This window comes from Amphibalanus amphitrite, unplaced genomic scaffold, assembly GCF_019059575.1.
Source record: "Amphibalanus amphitrite isolate SeventyFive unplaced genomic scaffold, NRLGWU_Aamphi_draft 000430F_arrow, whole genome shotgun sequence".
NCBI classification, from domain to species: domain Eukaryota; kingdom Metazoa; phylum Arthropoda; class Thecostraca; order Balanomorpha; family Balanidae; genus Amphibalanus; species Amphibalanus amphitrite.
The window spans coordinates 23,327-44,675 of NW_024881924.1; the positions used below are offsets into that span (position 1 = coordinate 23,327).

The following is a 21,349-nucleotide window of genomic DNA, read 5'->3' on the forward strand; positions in this document are numbered from 1 at the left end:
CCTCACCGTGGTGAGGGAACGTATGCCACTGATTTGATTATAATTATTTCTCACTCTCATCCACAAAAAGTACTTGTACATACATGGGAGTTTGATCTCTTTATTTACATGCTAATCGATACCAGTCCTGCCACAACGAACCATCCAAACGTCACGATTCAAACCAACGTCACAAAACACCCCTTCAAGTGTCACTTCGCTTCGCCTGCCTTCCCAATTTCATCAGAGACCTTGCTTCCCCGCCTTACATCTTCTTGACCCTGCTGAGCTTTGGCCTCTTGTCGCTCCTCGATCGGGTTGCACCAGTGGCTGGGGTGTCTGCTTCCTGACTTTCGATGGACTGTCTTGTCTTGTCTTGGACTGTCTTGTCACTGTCTTGAGCAGGGAGACACCGGTTGGTCACGTGACTCGGAAACAAAAATCAGCTGATAGAGTGGCGGAATCGCCGTTATCAGACACGATTAATTCCGGACGATAGAGCGGCAGTATAGGAGTCTTCTTCACAACAGGCAAACATTGCCATGTTTATCATTGAATGATCAAGAAACGTTCATAAATTATATATTTATTCGACGATTACCACCGCAACCAACGCGCACATATCGTTACCAGCACATAAAGCTGTGCTTTGCGATATTATTGGTAAAGAAACGGCCAATACCTAGGTACTAATTATGTGTAACAAAGCTCGAAAACGATAACATTCTATCTTGCTTCAACCTTCTACTTACGCTTTCATAATTACGACAGCGACACCATACGGCCTATCGACGCTATGCATCTCCGTGTCCGTGGAGCGTCCGGCCACACTCTGCAGAGTGTGCCGAGATCGGTGGCGGTCGCGGACCATCCCCGGCCGTCCACCTGCGCTGCCCCGTGCCCGACCGCTGGGATGGGCGACGCCGACGCCTAGCTCGTCTGGATACCATCCACTCAACGGTTTCACAGATGCAAAAAGACGACTGGACGGTGGCCGCCAGCTGCGCACACAACTAAACTACTTGGCTACGCCCTCTCGGGGAGGGGAGGGAGGAGCAACAATCGTCAACAGTCTGAACTCTGATGAGCCAATGGAGTCTGTGAGCCGCGCCAATCAGCGCTGTTCCGCGCGTAGACGGGAGCTCTATTTTCGCTGGTCCGTCAGTCACCAGCATCGTTCCGTGCTCTCGCTCATAGCTATTCGGCCGTGTTTTTGTGTGTAGGTCAGCAAAAACAGTGAGAGAGATTCTCGGATCGCGCCAGTCGGTCGCAAGGGTATCTATTGTCTTGTCTATGTACTTTCCAGTATTGCAAACGTTATTGTTAGGAGCCGAGGGTAATCAGCAGTAGACGCATTGGTTCTGTTGTAATAAAATTGAAAATAAAGCGAGGTATATTCACTTAAATTCACATATCACCTTTGATTTTTTTTTTGGCACGGACTACTTGCCCCTGCTACAGCACACAGCCGATCTCTATGTTTCTGTTCCAGAGCTGCAGTGGACACGGCAAAAATACACTTCTGTTCTGAAAACTTAATCCAAAAGTACACAGATTTCACGAGGAACTACCACTTTCATACCATTTTCTTGCTCACAGGTGCTCAGCAATAAGCGCGCGACTGATTGCAGCTAGTGCACTCACGATTACTAGTTCGCGCTCGCCAAACCTGTCATTTACATCCACCACCAATACCATCAACATCTATCCAATTAAGTACCTATTACCATATCGAGCCAAAATGAGACCACGACATATTATCGTCCTATTACATAGCACAAATTCCGGGGTGGGGTGGGGGGGGGGGAATCCGTAAAGATACCAAACTCCAATCACAGCCAACATCGTTTTGGGACGGGGAGTCGAAGCCGGGGCTCGTATCGACGTATCCTTCACATATCTGGGCGTCTCACTCCTTTCGACACTTAATCAACCCTGGCACACCATCCACCGGGCCAGGTCGGCTCCGACCATCTTGAGTTCCATACTGAGATCTGATAACTGACCGTCATTTGTTCCTATCAGTCAGCGCGCACTATGCCTTAGCACAGCAAGTGCACTATGCGGCCTTCTTTGGATACCGCCTCGGAGCAGGGCGCTGGTCCTGGGTGCATGGCGCCTTTTGTTCGTGTACGGTTAGCAGCATTTTCGGGGTCCGAAGGTTTCCGCAGTGGCGGCGCTGGTCACCGTGGAGCCGTCGGACGACACCGTCAGATGGAGCGCCCGCAACTGGTGACCTGTGACACAGCGAGTCGCGACACGTCAGATCTCACGACGACCGTCACGTTTCAGTCGCGACGGCCGTTATATTAACAGTCACGGCGGCCGTTATATAAACAGTCATGGCGGCCGTCACATACCATGCACAGTGACCGTTACACACGAGTCAAGGCGACCATCAATTAGCAGTCACGGCGACGTCACAGGTTGCGACGGTCCTCACATTTCCGCCACGGCGACGATAACTCATAGCTCATAGCGTTTCCTGTCGCACACTTCGCCATAATTGCAATACATTAACCTGTTTATGCGTTTCTCACTCAAAAGTCGAGGCCCGAGTCTGAGACCCATCATACGTCACGACCCCTGCAACGGCACCTGCATTAGCAGACATCCCCTCCCGGCAACACACAAAGTTCTCTCCACTCTCCAGCCACTCACCTAGGGACTTGGGGGGGGGGGGGGGGCGAACTAATCTTGGGGGTGACATAGCCATAGTTAAGGCCAGGATGTGCATCGAGCTGCCGTCGGCGGGCGTGCTACGAATGGCCGGCGGACCTCCGTCAGCTGGCGGGCCACCATCAACTGGTGGGCCGTGGTCGGCCGACGGGCCGGCGTCGGTCGGCGAGCCACCGTCAGCCGGCCGGCGGGCCACTGTTGGCCATTGAGCCGACGTCCGTCGGTGGGCCTCCGTCTGCTGGCGGGCAGTCTGAATAACAACAAATAGTTGAATTAGTTACTCTAGTGTTCATTGTTCAAGTTCATTAAGTACAAGTCTCAGGACACCCAATTCTATTCATATACACCATATATCCATTTCACTCTACATTGCTTTACAACCATTTTTAGAATAATATTAGTCTTATGTTAGTAAGTGAAATGCTTTTGTGTTCAGTCAGGCCGGTTGATACCATTGCAGAAATGCAGACCATTGCAGAGCTGGAAGGATGATAGGGAATTAGCTGCTGTGCTACAGTGGCAGTGTTTCTGGCTACAGGTCAGGACGTCCACACTTACCTACAGTAGGGCCTGAGATGGATCTTGGACCCCTGTCAGTGCGGTCTCCCTCTTGATGGTGTAATGGGCTGAGGAAAATCAAAGTGATGTTAGTACTGCAACTTATCACAGTTATGAGCAAGGTTTGGATTATATTAGGCTTGGTTTGGTTAGGTTACAAATTAAAATTAACGGCATTAGTAGAGCAGATGTCAAATGAACTATGAAGGGTTTCCAACCAAGGAGAGGCACAGCTGTAGGTTTGTAGGTTGTATGATTTTAGGTTGTAGCTGACTTGTAGGTTAGGTTACGTCAGGTAAGGTTTGGTTTGGTGTTAAAAAGAAGACTCTCTGGGTAAAGCGCCTCGCCTTGGTTGGAAAACATTTCTATAATGTCTGCTCTACTCTGACTCATAGGCGGCGGAATGGGGAGGGCACCAGGGCACCGTGCCCCCCTTTGATTTTGGCATTTTAACATTAGCCCTATGGGTGTTGCATGGAAAGAATGGGACCAAAAGTCGGCGGTGCCCCCCTTAATCGAAGGTGTTCCGCCGCTACTGCTCTGACTCGTCATACCCAAATACCTTGGTCACAAGTGACATCAACTTATCCGAGCATGATAGATAATGAAACAGAAATAGTATATGCATATGGACCCCAACCCAACAAATACATCAACTTTGTGCGTACCTACAAAAAAAGCTGGTAAAACTTCAGTTTTTTTACATTTAAAAAACACAACTTTGATAGTCTTTACTGCTTCCCGATGCCCACCCAGACCCGCTGTTACCCACATATTGACAACCACTGTTAGCGTGGATATGGATATCAATGTTTTTGTCTAGCTTTGCCAGCAAATTAAAAAAAATATTACTTACATTTCCACACAAACACCTCATTCCTTGGTCTTTGTCTCTTCACGGTGATGCTTTGAGTGCTTGATGTAAGGAACACAGTACACACGACTTTGACCATAAGGCATTTTCTTAAGCCATCCAGCATCAAACTTCTTAAACCATGGCATTAACTTTTTCATGTTACTTTTCACTGAAAAATATATATTTGGGCTTGTGGGTACTTGCAAGACAACTCCCATATCACTAAGAATAGGTTCAAATTTATCAAATCAAATTAAATTTAAACCAAGTGTATATATTACAATACCATGGATGAAAGAACCTCCATCCACGACAATACAATGCATGACAATGCACAACAAAGACGAAAAATGTTTGTCAAGTTGTTGTTGCTCCGAATCTGAGCTGATCTGGACCAATCAAACATCGAATCACGCCTGCAAACGCAGAAGTATTAAAGCGGATGCATCATTAGCAGGAACGTCGAACATAAAATTACGCCATTGCGATTCGACGTACCTCACATTAAAAAACATTTTTTATGGCTTTGAGGTCAAAATGAGGTGTCTTACCGTATGCTTTGGTCTTTGGTATTCTCACCATCGATAGAATGATCAATTCTGTACATTTTTCAGCTTTAAATAGATCGCGACTCCCTCTTGTTTTTGAGAATTCATCCAGGGAAGGTGAAAGCGTCACCTTCTGCAAATGCAATGGTGACTTACCTTAGACGCAAAATTTCTGGTCTGTCGATTATTTATGCTCATAATCATGCACAGATAAATAAGAAAAATAGTTTCCCCGTCGGATAGGGTATAATTTTGGTGGCAACTAGCGGAAGATCTATACAAAATGTCCATTTTGTTCAAAATTGAGTGACGGACAAATGCAAAGTTTTATATTTGGGAACAAAATTCAATGTCTTACCGTATGATTCTCTTTTAAAGAATTCTCATGCTTATATGAAAATGAATTCTGCGTTTTTTGACATTTTAAATAGACCGCGACTCTCTTTCGTTTTTGAGATATCGTGTGTGAAGTGTGCTGCGGGAGCCGTGTAGAACTGCAGCTCTAATTTACACTTCTTGTAATATATTAGAATTCAGGGCATATACTGTGATGAATTGTAGCTCATGTTATAGAAAAATCTTTTCTGAGCCTGAATATACCACATTTATTGACCAATACATGATAATTTACCCTATATTTGTCTTGAAACATTGCCTCTTCTCGACTCAAGAAGGGTCACGATCCATGGATATGCTCGAAGTTCTAGAAAGCACTATTTGTAGATATTTTTGTGGATTTATTATTAATTTTAATATTTGAAAACAGAAAAGAAGAGATTTGCGCAACAAACGGCTATAACTTGAAATAATTGCTTTGGAAAAATGGTGCGAATGGCTTGATTTTTTTTCCTCCATTAGCATACAGATTTTCTTGTCGGCTCCCCTCTGCTAATGCACTTCAAATTAATAAATGCATAATTAATATGGCCCAAATATGTCGCCTATTTTTCGTTTTTGGGTCTTAATGGCCAGCTGAAGAAAGTGGTCAAAATACCTTAGTGCTGTGGCGGCAAACCGGTTTTACCTAGTTCTCTATATACCGTGGTCTTGAGAGTCTGTCTCACTTATCAGTTACCATGTTTCCACACTTTCCAGCAAATAGATTGAAAGCCGTCGCATACATCTCTGTAAGGAGGCTCCTAAGGACGTCGTGGCTATCATTGCAAACGACTTCCGGTCAGTTCAACATCTCGGTTTATGACTATCTTCGTCACTTCTGCGTCACTTCTTGGTTGATCGCAGACCAGCAGCTGGTTCCTGTTAGCTTCCGTCTTCGGCAGTTTCCTCCAAATCTGGCAGATCCTCACGGTGAGGTCGATGTCTTCCTCGTCTTTCTCCAGTCGTACCTCCAGCGGCGTAGCCCCACGATGGATCAGCAGGCTGGCGGAGGCACCGTACTTGTTACGCCTGGTGGCCGAGCGCAGAGCCGAGCGTGCCAAGGCGCCGGAGCTGTGTCCCAGGGAGGCCTTGGCGCTGTCATCCAGGTCCTCCATTTCAGTGGATTTCGCCACCGCGGCCACTATCTCCTGGATGACAAGAGCACCATCCTGCTGTCACTCCTGCTGTGATGGTGCCATTCGGGCGGAGGCGTCGGCGGGGCTGAAACGTGACCAGTGACCCGGAGTACGGTGACCAGTGACCACACGACGGAAATCAGCGTTGACAGTGCCACTGAACTCGTGGCTGCGACTATCGAAACACGAACAAAACCTGTAATCGTGTGCAGTCTTTACCGACCACCAGACAATAACACCGAATACTGTGACCGTATGTGTGCTGCACTAGCTGACATTCATACCAAGCACAAGCGGAAAGTCCTCTGGATTGGAGGTGATGCAAACCTACCTGACATCTGCTGGAAAGATGACAGGATTACCGGGCACAATTATGTTCAAGTCATTAACAACGGATATATTGAAATGCTGAGGGATATCGGCTGTCAGCAGAAAGTTGATTTTCCAACGAGACTGAACAACACACTGGACATCTTCGCAACTAACAGGCCGTCGTCAGTCACCAAGTGCTCGCGGCTCCCCGGACTAGGCGACCACGATGCTGTGCTGGTGGAGACTAGTGTCACGCCCAGGCCTAGGAGACCAGTCAGACGGCGGATTCACCTGTGGTCGCGGGCAGACCTTCCAGGACTGGCTACTGAGCTCGGCGAGTACGTACAGCGGCTCAGCAGCATGACACGAGATGAGCCCTCCCCGACCGTGGAAACACTTTGGCATGATTTTAAGACCGTATGCACCGCTGCAGTTGACCACCATGTGCCCTCTAAACTCACCTCTGTAAGATTCAGCCAGCCGTGGTGCAGCCGTGAGGTTAAGAGGTCGTGTCGGCGGAAGAAAAGAGCGCACGAAAAAGCACGACGAACAAACGACCCTGACGACTGGCGGCGCTACTACCAACTGCAAAAAGAATCACGAAAGGCCTGTAGGATGGCCTACAGCAACTACATCCAGAACATGATCAGCGACGACAAAACCGACAAGAAGCTCTACGGCCTCATCAAGAGCAAGAAAACAGAGAATTATGGTACTCCGCCTCTTCTGGACAACAATTTCTTGAAGTCAGGATCACAAGAAAAGGCTGAGATCCTGGATCAACAGTTTTCGTCAGTCTTCACGCAAGGAAACCTTGCAGTCATTCCTGACATGGGAGTTTCACCTTACCCTACGCGCTCGGACATCACTATATCTGCTGCTGGTGTACGAGCACTTCTAGAAAGCCTCAATCCTCATAAAGCCAGTGGACCTGATCAAATATCAAGTCAGCTTTTGAGAGCAATGGCAGCAGTGCTCGCGCCGGCTCTTACAATCATATTCCAAGCCTCTCTTGATCAAGGCCAGGTCCCAGCTGAGTGGAAAAGGGCTTATGTTGCCCCCATTTTCAAAAAAGGTGACAAAGCCCGAGCCTGCAACTATCGGCCTGTGAGTCTCACATCGGTTAGCTGCAAAGTCCTGGAGCACATCATCCATAGTCATATCATCAACCACCTGGAGGCGCACAATATCCTCGCCGACCAGCAGCACGGCTTTCGAAAGAAACGGTCCGGTGAGTCCCAACTGATCGCCACTATACATGACCTGGCGAAAGGGCTTGACCAGCAACAACAGATTGACGCCATTGCCTTAGACTTCAGCAAGGCGTTTGACAAGGTACCACACCAGAGACTGGTCACCAAACTTGAACATTACGGAGTGAGAGGAAAGACACTGCGGTGGATTGAGAGCTTCCTCCACGGCCGAACCCAACAAGTGGTCGTCGATGGAGAACAGTCGGCACCAGCTCCAGTGACATCGGGAGTCCCTCAGGGAACAGTCCTTGGTCCTCTGTTGTTCCTCGTCTACATTAACGACCTACCCCAATGTGTCACTTCGACGTCTCGACTGTTCGCTGACGACTGCTTGGTGTACCGCGTCATCAACAACACAAGCGACTCAGACGAACTACAAAAAGACCTGAAGTCGTTACAGAACTGGGAGCATCGTTGGCAAATGTCATTCAACTCAGACAAATGCGAAGTCATCCGCATAACAAACAAGAGATCACCCATAACTAAGAACTACTCTATCCATGGTGAAGCGTTAAGAACATCCGACAGCATCGAATACCTAGGCCTTGACATCGACAGCAAACTGTCATGGGAAAAACAGGTCAACAACATCAGTAGGAAGGCATCGAACACCCTGGCTTTTCTAAGAAGAAACATCTCACACTGTCCGCTCAAGATTCGTCTAACAGCGTACAAGACGCTGATCAGACCCCAGCTTGAATACGCAGCAACAGTGTGGGACAACTCTGTGAAGGCTCGTGTGTCAGCTGTTGAATCTGTACAGCGTCGAGCAGCACGATTTATCACAGGAGACTACGATCGACGAAGCAGCGTCACAAACATGCTGAATGCGCTGAGTCTGGATACCCTGAGGAGTCGAAGACAGCGTGCAAAACTGACGAACCTCTACCGCGCATCACACAACCTGATGGATATTCCAACTGTTCTTCTTAAGCCCACCCATAGAAGAACAAGAGGACATAACCACAGGTTCCTACTGCCAGCAAGTCGCGTTAAATGCTACCAAGACTCCTTTTACCCATCAACCATCAGCCTCTGGAACAATCTCCCACAGGAAACTGTGGGTGCCACCTCTCTCGACTCATTCAAGGCTGCATTGGCCAGCCGTCAGTTCTGACTGACCGATATCTACAAAACGCATGAACGACTAGGTATGTACCCTTATGACTTTTGTTGCATTATTACATTTGTTTCAATGTGTTACTCACCCCTTTGTCAAAGTAAGGCATTAAGCAGTCCCAATGTCGCATGATGTGATGCTGTGCGTGTGTATCTGACCTCTTTGACTTACCCCGAACCTGTGCGTAAATGCTCGATAGAGCCCGGCACAATAAAGGGAGAGAGAGAGAGAGAGAGAGAGAGAGAGAGAGAGAGAGAGAGAGAGAGAGAGAGAGAGAGAGAGAGAGAGAGAGAGAGAGAGAGAGAGAGAGAGAGAGAGAGAGAGAGAGAGAGAGAGAGAGAGAGAGAGAGAGAGAGAGAGAGAGAGAGAGAGAGAGAGAGAGAGAGAGAGAGAGAGAGAGAGAGAGAGAGAGAGAGAGAGAGAGAGAGAGAGAGAGAGAGAGAGAGAGAGAGAGAGAGAGAGAGAGAGAGAGAGAGAGAGAGAGAGAGAGAGAGAGAGAGAGAGAGAGAGAGAGAGAGAGAGAGAGAGAGAGAGAGAGAGAGAGAGAGAGAGAGAGAGAGAGAGAGAGAGAGAGAGAGAGAGAGAGAGAGAGAGAGAGAGAGAGAGAGAGAGAGAGAGAGAGAGAGAGAGAGAGAGAGAGAGAGAGAGAGAGAGAGAGAGAGAGAGAGAGAGAGAGAGAGAGAGAGAGAGAGAGAGAGAGAGAGAGAGAGAGAGAGAGAGAGAGAGAGGAGAGAGAGAGAGAGAGAGAGAGAGAGAGAGAGAGAGAGAGAGAGAGAGAGAGAGAGAGAGAGAGAGAGAGAGAGAGAGAGAGAGAGAGAGAGAGAGAGAGAGAGAGAGAGAGAGAGAGAGAGAGAGAGAGAGAGAGAGAGAGAGAGAGAGAGAGAGAGAGAGAGAGAGAGAGAGAGAGAGAGAGAGAGAGAGGAGAGAGAGAGAGAGAGAGAGAGAGAGAGAGAGAGAGAGAGAGAGAGAGAGAGAGAGAGAGAGAGAGAGAGAGAGAGAGAGAGTACCGCCTCATTCTCCAGGAACTGTCGGACACTCGACCAGTTGTAGTTGCCACCTGATAGCTGATATTGTCATTCGTGAAGAACGCATCGGTCTGGCCCTTCATAACCTGCTTCTGGTGTGAGTGGCGTGCGGATGCCATGGCGTTTCGCTGGCCGCTCGTGCACAAGGGGCATCGCGTAATCCACGCTGGTCAATACTGACAGGGCTGCGCCGCTCTTGAGCCGACGGCACTGTCTGCATGCCGGTGCGAAATGACCAATCTTCTTCGAAATCTTCCTTTCTGAAATGCAGCTCACATACAGCGGAATAGTCCTGATCCCACTCAGCCCGGTCACGGTGACCCATGGCGTCAACCCACTGAGCCCGTAGAGATGTTTCGGTGAGAAAAGCGAATAGGTGGCATGTGAGATATCTCCTGTTCTAATCTTTTGTTCCTCTTGGTTCCTTGGGTTGTAGCCAGAACGGCAGGTTTTTACCGCTCATTCCCCTCCTCCATTGTTGATGTACCTATACGTATGTAAGGCTTTGCACCACAATTTTTTCAAAAGAAAGCACCACGCATTGTGCCCTCTAAATGATCAAATTAAAGGTGAAATACTTTAATTTTTAAGCAAATGAAAGTAACCTTGGTAGCTTCGATTTTAAACGTAAGCGACAAAACGCAAAAAGACGATTTCTTGCAATACACAACACACAAATTATCCACGCAGCAGCACGCGAGAATCTCATTTTGGCGCCGTCGCATAAAAACATTCGGCCTCTTACTGCAACTGCCAATATTCTGTTTCCAATCCAGTACTACTGTTATCTGTGGCTATATATATTGGATATTACCAGTATAACGCCTTTTGGGGCGGCTAACGGAGCGAGCGAGAGGGTGAGCCTTGCACGTGCGGAATTTCGAGGTGTACCTCCAACTGACTTGTGCACGGCACCCAACTAAGTGGTCTGTAGCGATGTGCCAAATTTGGGCACAATCGGCCCAGCCGTTCTCGAGATCTGGAAGCGGCACCCTGCACGTGCGCAGTGCAAAATGGGTCCCATCTGACTTTTGCACGGTACCCTACTAACTGGTCCCTAACCGTGTACCAAATTTGAGCGCCATCGGTCCAGCCGTTCTCGAGATCTGGAAACGACCCCTGTACGTACGCACGTGCAGCAGCACCCCAACTCTGGCACATGGATATGCATTGCCCAATGGGTACCTACCTACTGCCAACTTTGAGCGCAATCGGCCAAGCAGTTACCGAGATATTATAACAATTACAAAACTGACACCTCTTCGTTTTGCACGTGGCACGTGCATAAGAGGTCACCCACATGCATCGGGAATAGTCCAATACTTGGTAGAAGGAATGAAGCTACCCTACAAAAATTACCGCATGTAAATAGGTCAAGTGGTTGCTGAGATATAAGCCTCGCAAAAGCGTCCGCAAGCATTCTCAGAAATTTCCGTTAATCTAAGGAAAGACTCCGCTGATCGCTCGCTCCGTAACAACAACCGATGACCGAAAGCATCCTGCATTACATACACTGTAGAAAAGTTAAGCTCCCTTTGCGCTAAACCGGTGCTACTAGGGTGCTATTCAGATGCTAAGAATTTATGATGCTTAAAATAAGCAGCATTTTATAAAGCAGATGCTAAAATATAGCATCACATGCTTGATACAAGCATGCTACGATAAATGGATCCTTGGTTTAAGCTCCCGTTATAAAATAACATAATTAATTATAGCACCTTATAATAATGAAGGTGCAAAAAAAATAATGAAGGTGCTTCATGCTAGCACCCCATTTCATTATCTTGGAGATATCAATATATGGTGCTAAATATCTGCTAATTAGCTCCTTACGTACTAACGTTGTGCTACACTGAAACACTAAAATGATTAGCACTTTTGGTGCTAAACAACTACTATTAAGGTGCTTAGGATTAGCACCTATTCCGATGGAACCCTGGAGTACAACCAGGGCACTGAAGCTTCAAACGTCACACACAGATGGCGCTGTTTCATACGGCTTTGAATTACTGCGATTTTTGATGTGTTTTTTTTTTTTGCACAACTGATAGAGTTGCACATTTTTTTGCGTTTTCCAAGAGGAGCAGAATTAATATTGATAAGATGCATCTTCAAAACCTCTGCAACATTAATCACGTGACTTTTGGCAACGCTTTTGTTCCGAAACTGACAACTGAAACCAATTCAATTACAATCGGTAATGATAAACTATATATATTGGAAAGACCGTTCCGTGCTTCTATCCTCAGGATACTGAAGTCCTTCTCCTCGACGCCGCAACCCCCCTCCGGGCTGGACAGGCAACTTTGTCTCATGCGGGCTGCTCCCTTGGAGCGGCACCGCTGCTCCCGAGGGAGCGCACCCCGTAGCCGGGTGCAGTGAGTGCCTTGGGACTGGGTGGCCTGTCCTCTGGACGGGCTCAGCCCCGGCGACTCACTAGGGTGCCTGCCCAGACCAATGTCTCCCCCTATATCCTATCATCCTCCCGGCTCTGAAATGGTGTCATTGGACCGAAAGGGCCTAACCCAACAAAACAAACAAATATATCGGACACACCGTTCCGTGCTTCTATCCTCAGGATACTGAAATCCTTCTCCTCCACGCCGCGACCCCTTCCGGGCTGGACAGGCAACTTTATCTCATGCGGGCTGCTCCCTTGGAGCGGCACCGCTGCTCCCGAGGGGGCGCACCCCGTAGCCGGGTGCAGTGAGTGCCTTGGGGCTGGGTGGCCTGTCGTCTGGACGGGCTCAGCCCCGGCGACTCACTAGGGTGCCTGCCCAGACCAATGTCTCCCCCTATTTCCTATTATCCTCCCGGCTCTGAAATGGTCTAATTCGACCGAAAGGGCCTAACCCAACAAAACAAATAAAAAGTATATTGGATATTACAGCAACCTATGACCCAAAGCATCCTGCATGACTTTGCTCAAACGTGACTCTTCTTTTTTTGCATTCGTCGATATATTTACTGGACACTGCATAATTATACACCTTTTTTTACACATTATATTTTGGGTCATTCATGTTAGCCATTTTAACATGTTTTACCCCTAAAAACAATTCCACTTTGGACTAGAAGACAGCCGGAGTTCTGATTCCATACAAGGCCACGTACATTGTCCAGTAATCGAACACACTGATCGTTTGATTGTAAAAGCAAGGAACCTACCCGACCGAACTATAGGGTTTTAACAACCCTAATCCCCTGGGTTGATATGCGCACAGACACACACACAAGAAGTGAATAAACTGTTTGTTGCCATAGGTGTAGGAACAGGGGGGACGGGGGGGGGGGGGGGGCGGTGCCCCCCACTTTTCATAGTGGGGGGGGGCCAGTAATGTTAACTGCCCCCACTTTTTCGTTCCGTTCCGCTCCGTTCCGTTTATTGAATATAATTTGGGATCACACATTGAACAATTTATAATTTATGGCACTGTCAAACGGGATTGGTCGGATAAGGATTCACGTGTTAGTTTTTTTTAGAATACGGACAGTTAGTGTTAAAGGTTATATTGGGGAGTTTTAAGTTCCTAACCAGACGGTAACGCAAAGACGCAAGACGCAAAAACGCAAGACGGTAACGCACGACGGTAAATATGAACGGAAAACGAAGATATACGCTTTGTAGATAATTTTTGGCAATTCACGAGCACTTTTTTCAAAACGTTAGCGTTGCAAATCTTTTAGATACATACTATTGACTGTTACTTATTGAATGACCTTATAGTTGGCTTTTGTTACGAATGGATTACGAAGTTTTTTATCTAGTTGGTTAGGCTAGTCGTGTAGTGGTTTATCTTGTTTGCTTGGCTGCTTTGGCCCATTTTTGGTTGTGGTGTGCTGAGTCTGGGCGTGTGTTATTTTTGTTTCTGTTTCCGTCCTGAGTTTGGCTGTTTGATTTCCGTTTTGGCCGGGTGGCGGCAGTTTGCGTTCTATTTACTGACCGGCGCGGCTGGCCGCCGGACGCTCGCCAGGACGGCATGCTGGCGGCGGCGGCCGTGGCGGCGCGGCCCCGCTCGCGGCGCGTCTCGGTCTCGTCGCGAAGGGGCTCGGCCGTTCGCCGGCAGGGTGCCGGCGGAGGGCCGTCGCCGCCGCCGCGGCGCGTCTCCGTGTCTCCGCCGGCGGCCGGCGCGCAGCCGCCGTCCCCGGCAGGCCTGGCAGACTTCAGCGACGGCCGCAGCAGCAGCCAGCTGGGCCTCCGCAAAAAGGTCTACGAGTTCTACACGGCGCCCGTCACCAAATTCTGGAGCTTCACGGTGAGTGAGGCGATCCGGGCGACCGGTGCGTGATCTGGCATGGGCCTGTTCTAGCGCCACCAGAAAACACCAGAAAGCTCTAGTAGGTAGCCCCATAATTCTCCAGTCAGCGTTCCACCGCCGCCAGCCAGTAGCTCTAGACAAATCATGATATCATCAGGAACCACCAGCATCCTGGGCTCTATTTCACGACACGACGCTACAGTGCACTACAGTACCTACGGTTAGACACGACGCTACAGTGCACTACAGTACCTACGGTTAGACACGACGCTACAGTGCACTATCCTACGGTTAGACACGACGCTACAGTGCACTACAGTACAGTGGGTCTATTTAAGATCTCCAGAGCCACCACGTGGCGCTACGGTCGGGGTAGGGCGAGTCCAAATCCCGAGGGAAGCGAGGTCACCGGTCATTGTGGGGGAAGGAGGGAGGGGGAGTGACGTGGTATCACGGCGCATGGGACGTGCGTAGCGCCGGGAGTGGGCCGCCCAGGGCCGCCCGCCACTGCGCCGAGGCTGAGGGGAGGGGATGATGGTTGCGGGTGCGTTCACTCCCGTATGTTGGTATCCTGTTCATGTGGAACCAGCAAGAATGCGACTGAAGGGAATCATTATCTCAAACAAACGGGCAAGCCAGAGGCAGTGTCAGTTCCAGCCAAAATGTTGAAAAATGATAATTGAAATCTAGGACGTATTCATAGCATGCAACTGTTCAGTCGATAGTTGCATGATGCTTTTCATGATGCATGATGAGGCTTTTCCAAACTGTTATTTGAGTTAGATATTTTTTCATTTTGCACGCTCAGTTTTGGTGGGTTTTATCGGGTCGAAAAGATTCAGAAAAGAAAAAAGAGTTGAAATGGCTCCAGACAAATGAACAAACATATTTTCTTTAAAAATTAAACTTAGCTAAACATTCTTTAAGTTTCTCAGTGCTTGTGCGAGGATCATATTAAAGCATTTTGATTAAAGGTAGTGTGCCACCTTTGAAAGATTTCCCGTTTTATTTTTCCTAGGATAAGAAGCTTCTGTTTTTACCTAATATCGCCAAAAAAAATAAAAAATGGGCCTGGAATAGTGCCTTTTTCGCCTAAAAGTTTATCGGTTTTTAGATATGTATAACAACTGTAGTGGGCTCACCTGCAAACAGGCGTCGGGCAACAATCGCGAATGCGGCGCACTTGTGACAATAAGCAAAGGTCATTATAGTGTTACGACCATACGACGTACGGGAATGAGTTATCAGCTGTCTAATCGTAGACAACACAATGTCGAGCCTTAAACTGTAAGCCTGTATTGGTATTGTTTCTTAAATTTGGCTGTCGAACATTAATTTGTGGTTTGAAATATGATTTTATGTAAAATAATTGATATGAAACAGCCGTCTCTTAAGTTATGACCCCATTACGCCACACGCAAGTGGCAGAAATGACCATGATCAGCTGACGCATTTTTCTTGGCCGAAGTCAGAGCGCGCGGCCCGACGCACCACGCGTATTTGGAAATTCCGACCTCGACGAGCATCAGAAGCCACCTAACAGGCGTGTTCGAAACCGCAGGAGATGATGATGAACGGGTTTATCAAACTTTATTGGATGAGCCTATCGGTAATAGCGATTTTAGTGTGTGCATTTATTGTTCATAGTGGTGTGAAATGTGGTTGGGGTACGACCGACAACCCGTCGGGGCGAATTTCGCACTGGGGTACTCAAAATTTGAAGAATTTAAGACGTTTCCATAAGTTTTGAAGGTATGGATAAGTTCTAAAAATCCGGTTCTCCTTATCCGGGTCATTAACTCCATATGGTCCAAGAAAGCTGGCACACTACCTTTAATGACCTTACCCTCGTAGTTTGAAAAGTTAGATCAAAACACTTGTTTATTAATAATTTCGAGCACAGCTCTTCATCAGAATACAAAGCTAAATTTATGTTCGTGACATTTTTAGCTTTGTATTCTGATGAAGAGCTGTGCTCGAAATTATTAATAAACAAGTGTTTTGATCTAACTTTTTCAAACTACGAGGGTAAGGTCATTAATCAAAATGCTTAGCTAAACATTTATAAGCGATAATTTTGACTTTTTGAGAGGATATTGAGGAAAGATATTGGGGAAAGATGTCACCGTGCTTATCTGTGTTGCAGTAGAAGGAAAGGTTTTGGTTCGTGTCTAGATAAAACCAGACCCGGGAGTGGGGCTCGAACCCACGACATCGCATTCAGCTCACAGGTTACCCAACCTCAACGCTACGAGCGTCGAGCACCTATCGCCCTGCGCAGCTTGCTCAGTGTTTCGGTTAAAGTTCGGCCAAAGTGTCTGACGTCTGTCATGTCACGAGGCGAAACCCCAAGGTAGATAATTGTCCGTCCCGGTAGCTCGGTCGGTAGAGCGTTGGACTCCATGTGCTATGTTGTGAGAGCGCACGTCCTGGTTGCGAAAGTCCGGGTTCAAAACGCGACGTGTGCTTGACGTTTTTGAGCCTCCTGACGTATGGTTGTGGTTGGTGGCAGGCCGCTGCCAGGCGAAGTCAGTAAGGGGACCGGCCGTGCGCGGCTATGTGCGCACGTTAAAATTTTGACTCTAAATTCTGCCACAGACCAGGAATTGCTTGATCGAAGGTATAGAGAGCAGGGTCAACGCAACAAGCTCAGCTTAGCGGGGACTCTGTCCTTGTGATTCCTTTCATTTAAAAGGTTCGGGCCAAATTTATATTTAAAAAAGGGGGAGCCGAAACAGTTTGGGCCGGGTTGAACCCGGTTGGACCGGTGTCTCGCACGCAATGTGGTATTCGTCCACTTTTCCTCATCTTCTCTTAGCGACTTGATTTGACCTAAAAGGCCCATCTTACCAGCAATAAAAAAAAACACCTGCGTGATGATTATTTGCCAAAGGGCGCTCTACGCAAGAAATGCCAGCCGGTCAAAAAACTGGCGAACGATGAGATCTTTCTATTGCCTGAATTAAATTCAATGAAAATTTCAGGAGACATAAATAATCTTAATCCTTATAGCTACTGGGCTCCCGGAGCATTCGCTCGCATTCCATTGCCGGCTGCATTACCAACACCACATTTGCATTACTTTGGGTTCATCATAGTTGACAGTAGATGAAGCGGCCACAGCAAACCCATGCTCATTATCCTTTCCTTCCAAGCAGCCAAATGCCAAGCTAACCGGCCGCCCGGCCCACCACCGCGATATGGAACAACGCTGGAGAGCGCCATTTGCCTGCGGCAGTGCCCCACCGCGCCGGGGCTGTTTGACAGGTCACCCGCACCGTGACCTCGCCACCCCCCCCCCTGCCCACCTCCCCATCGGGCCCAGCTCGGTAGTGACCTCTCCTTGAATCTCACATGGACTCGACTGAGGCTCAACGCCATCTAGTTTCGTCTGGAGATCCTTACTAGATCCACTGTACCTACGGTTAGACACGACGCTACAGTGCACTACCCTACGGTTAGACACGACGCTACAGTGCACTACAGTACCTACGGTTAGACACGACGCTACAGTGCACTACAGTACCTACGGTTAGACACGACGCTACAGTGCACTACAGTACCTACGGTTAGACACGACAATACAGTGCACTACAGTACCTACGGTTAGACACGACCCTACAGTGCACTACAGTACCTACGGCTAGACACGACGCTACAGTGCACTACCCTACGGTTAGACACGACGCTACAGTGCACTATAGTACCTACGGTTAGACACGACGCTACAGTGCACTACCCTACGGTTAGACACGACGCTACAGTGCACTATAGTACCTACGGTTAGACACGACGCTACAGTGCACTACCCTACGGTTAGACACGACCCTACAGTGCACTACAGTACCTACGGTTAGACACGACGCTACAGTGCACTACCCTACGGTTAGACACGACGCTACAGTGCACTATAGTACCTACGGTTAGACACGACGCTACAGTGCACTACCCTACGGTTAGACACGACGCTACAGTGCACTACAGTACCTACGGTTAGACACGACCCTAAAGTGCACTATAGTACCTACGGTTAGACACGACGCTACAGTGCACTACCCTACGGTTAGACACGACGTTACAGTGCACTATAGTACCTACGGTTAGACACGACGCTACAGTGCACTACCCTACGGTTAGACAACGACGCTACAGTGCACTATAGTACCTACGGTTAGACACGACGCTACAGTGCACTACCCTACGGTTAGACACGACGCTACAGTGCACTACCCTACGGTTAGACACGACGCTACAGTGCACTATAGTACCTACGGTTAGACACGACGCTACAGTGCACTACCCTACGGTAAGACACGACGCTACAGTGCACTACCCTACGGTTAGACACGACGCTACAGTGCACTATAGTACCTACGGTTAGACACGACGCTACAGTGCACTACAGTACCTACGGTTAGACACGACGCTACAGTGCACTACAGTACCTACGGTTAGACACGACGCTACAGTGCACTACCCTACGGTTAGACACGACGCTACAGTGCACTATAGTACCTACGGTTAGACACGACGCTACAGTGCACTACCCTATGGTTAGACACGACGCTACAGTTCACTACAGTACCTACGGTTAGACACGACGCTACAGTTCACTACAGTACTTACGGTTAGACACGACGCTACAGTGCACTACAGTACCTACGGTTAGACACGACCCTACAGTGCACTACAGTACCTACGGTTAGACACGACGCTACAGTGCACTACCCTACGGTTAGACACGACGCTACAGTGCACTATAGTACCTACGGTTAGACACGACGCTGCAGTGCACTACCCTACGGTTAGACACGACGCTACAGTGCACTATAGTACCTACGGTTAGACACGACGCTACAGTGCACTACCCTACGGTTAGACACGACGCTACAGTGCACTACAGTACCTACGGTTAGACACGACGCTACAGTGCACTACCCTACGGTTAGACACGACGCTACAGTGCACTATAGTACCTACGGTTAGACACGACGCTACAGTGCACTACCCTACGGCTAGACACGACCCTACAGTGCACTACAGTACCTACGGTTAGACACGACGGTACAGTGCACTACCCTACGGTTAGACACGACGCTACAGTGCACTATAGAACCTACGGTTAGACACGACGCTACAGTGCACTACCCTACGGTTAGACACGACGCTACAGTGCACTACAGTACCTACGGTTAGACACGACCCTAAAGTGCACTATAGTACCTACGGTTAGACACGACGCTACAGTGCACTACCCTACGGTTAGACACGACGTTACAGTGCACTATAGTACCTACGGTTAGACACGACGCTACAGTGCACTACCCTACGGTTAGACACGACGCTACAGTGTACTATAGTACCTACGGTTAGACACGACGCTACAGTGCACTACCCTACGGTTAGACACGACGCTACAGTGCACTATAGTACACTCGGGGGCAGATTGATGTTCCACCACTCCCTACCCATCGGGCTCCCAGTCCCATGGCTCAGCACTGGCTGCTGCCAGTGGCAGCACTGCCAGCACTGGCAGCACTGGCACTGACAGGCAGTGCTGAGCAGTGCTGAGGGCAGGCAACACTGGCAGCAGCCAGTGCTGAGCCATGGGAGCCCGATGGGTAGGGAATGGTGGAACATCAATCTGCCCCCGAGTGTACCTACGGTTAGACACGACGCTACAGTGCACTACCCTACGGTTAGACACGACGCTACAGTGCACTACCCTACGGTTAGACACGACGCTACAGTGCACTATAGTACCTACGGTTAGACACGACGCTACAGTGCACTACAGTACCTACGGTTAGACACGACGCTACAGTGCACTACAGTACCTACGGTTAGACACGACGCTACAGTGCTTTACAGTACCTACGGTTAGACACGACGCTACAGTGCACTACAGTGCCTACGGTTAGACACGACGATACAGTGCACTACAGTACCTACGGTTAGACACGACGCTACAGTGCACTACAGTACCTACGGTTAGGCACGACGCTACAGTGCACTACCCTACGGTTAGACACGACGCTACAGTGCACTATAGTACCTACGGTTAGACATGACGCTACAGTGCACTACAGTACCTACGGTTAGACACGATGCTACAGTGCACTCAGTGGCGGATCCAGGGGAGGGCAAAATGGGCATTTGCCCTCCCCAAAGCCAAATCGTGTGGGCAAGACTATCTTTTTGCCCCTCCCAAAGCATGTAGCGATGAGCAAATCTAATACGGCGTCGATGCCTATATGGACGAAAAGCAGGGCTTCTTTCCGTGACGGCCATTCCGAAGGAAGGAGCTGACCACTGGCTGCTGATATTTTAGGTCGATATGCTGATATTAGATTGAACCCCCTGAACTGAATGCATGCATAAGCATATGCAGTGTGGCCAATGGCCATGGTGTGAGGTAACAGGGGGCAAGATGCCCAGTCGGGTAAGACGCCCACCACCCTATATTCGAAATTACCTAAGCAATCCACAGTTTTGTCATTTGTTGGGAGCCTCATTGCTGTTGAGCGTTCCGCGTAAAAAAACGGCGACATGCCTAGCCGCCATTTTAAACCTATTTTTTGCATATGTTCTGAAAATGTCAGACCAAGGTCTCTCAAGGTCACGAAGTCACTAAGCTGTACCTCAAGTGACATAACCTAAAAACAGTTCCAATGCTTGCCATAGCTAAACCGAGTGACGGATCGCTTTGAAACTTTCAGCAGTTAATAATGGTAACGGTACCTATGTACAAAATGTTAGTCACATGATTTTTATATCAATGACCTAGGGCTAGGTCATTTTTGCGACCTCTCCACTATAAGTCAATAAGAGAAAATTGAAAGGCACCTTTTTTGGACAAACCTCCTGTCCGGTAGCTCAGTTGGTAAAGCAATGGACTCCCGGTAGTGAGAGCCCGGGTTTGAGTCGCTCCGGCGCTCGATATTTGAGACTCCTGACGGGGATGGTCTGAGGTTGGTGGGAGCAGCCGCAGCCAGTCAAAGTCAGGAGTGGTACAGGCCGTGTCCGGCTTTGAAGGGCACGTTAAACATTGGCATCGTTAAACGTTAAACTAAATTCTCCTGTCGCCCGGAATTACGCGATCGGACGGTAGAGGTCGGGCTCTACGCAACAAGCTCTGCTTAGCGTAGGCTCCGGCTCCCGTCAATCCGCCCTTTCTAACATTCGTGCTAAATTTATAAGAAACGTCACTCTTAACAATACCGAGTTACAACCTAAACAGCACACA

General features: G+C 48.6%; 1 protein-coding gene and 1 long non-coding RNA gene across 3 annotated transcripts in view; one reads left to right on the forward strand and one right to left on the reverse strand.

Annotated features, from left to right (window-relative positions):
* The window catches only part of LOC122391300 (transient receptor potential cation channel trpm-like), a gene marked incomplete at its 5' end in the record, with an annotated part of 182,366 nt that overhangs the window by 14,166 nt on the left and 146,851 nt on the right, over positions 1-21,349 (forward strand). Inside the window, one exon of the mRNA XM_043385094.1 lies at positions 13,819-14,100. Within this exon, the coding sequence (XP_043241029.1) occupies positions 13,819-14,100 (282 nt within the window). The remainder of the gene's footprint in view (positions 1-13,818; positions 14,101-21,349) is intronic.
* On the reverse strand, positions 1,357-4,100 carry LOC122391297. Of its 2 annotated transcripts, XR_006258323.1 has the most exons (4): positions 4,073-4,100; positions 3,217-3,284; positions 2,641-2,908; positions 1,357-2,216 (listed from the first exon to the last, which is right to left on the reverse strand). It is a non-coding gene; the product is annotated as an uncharacterized LOC122391297 (long non-coding RNA). The 2 variants fall into 2 exon arrangements; XR_006258322.1 differs by having other exon boundaries at positions 1,357-2,908.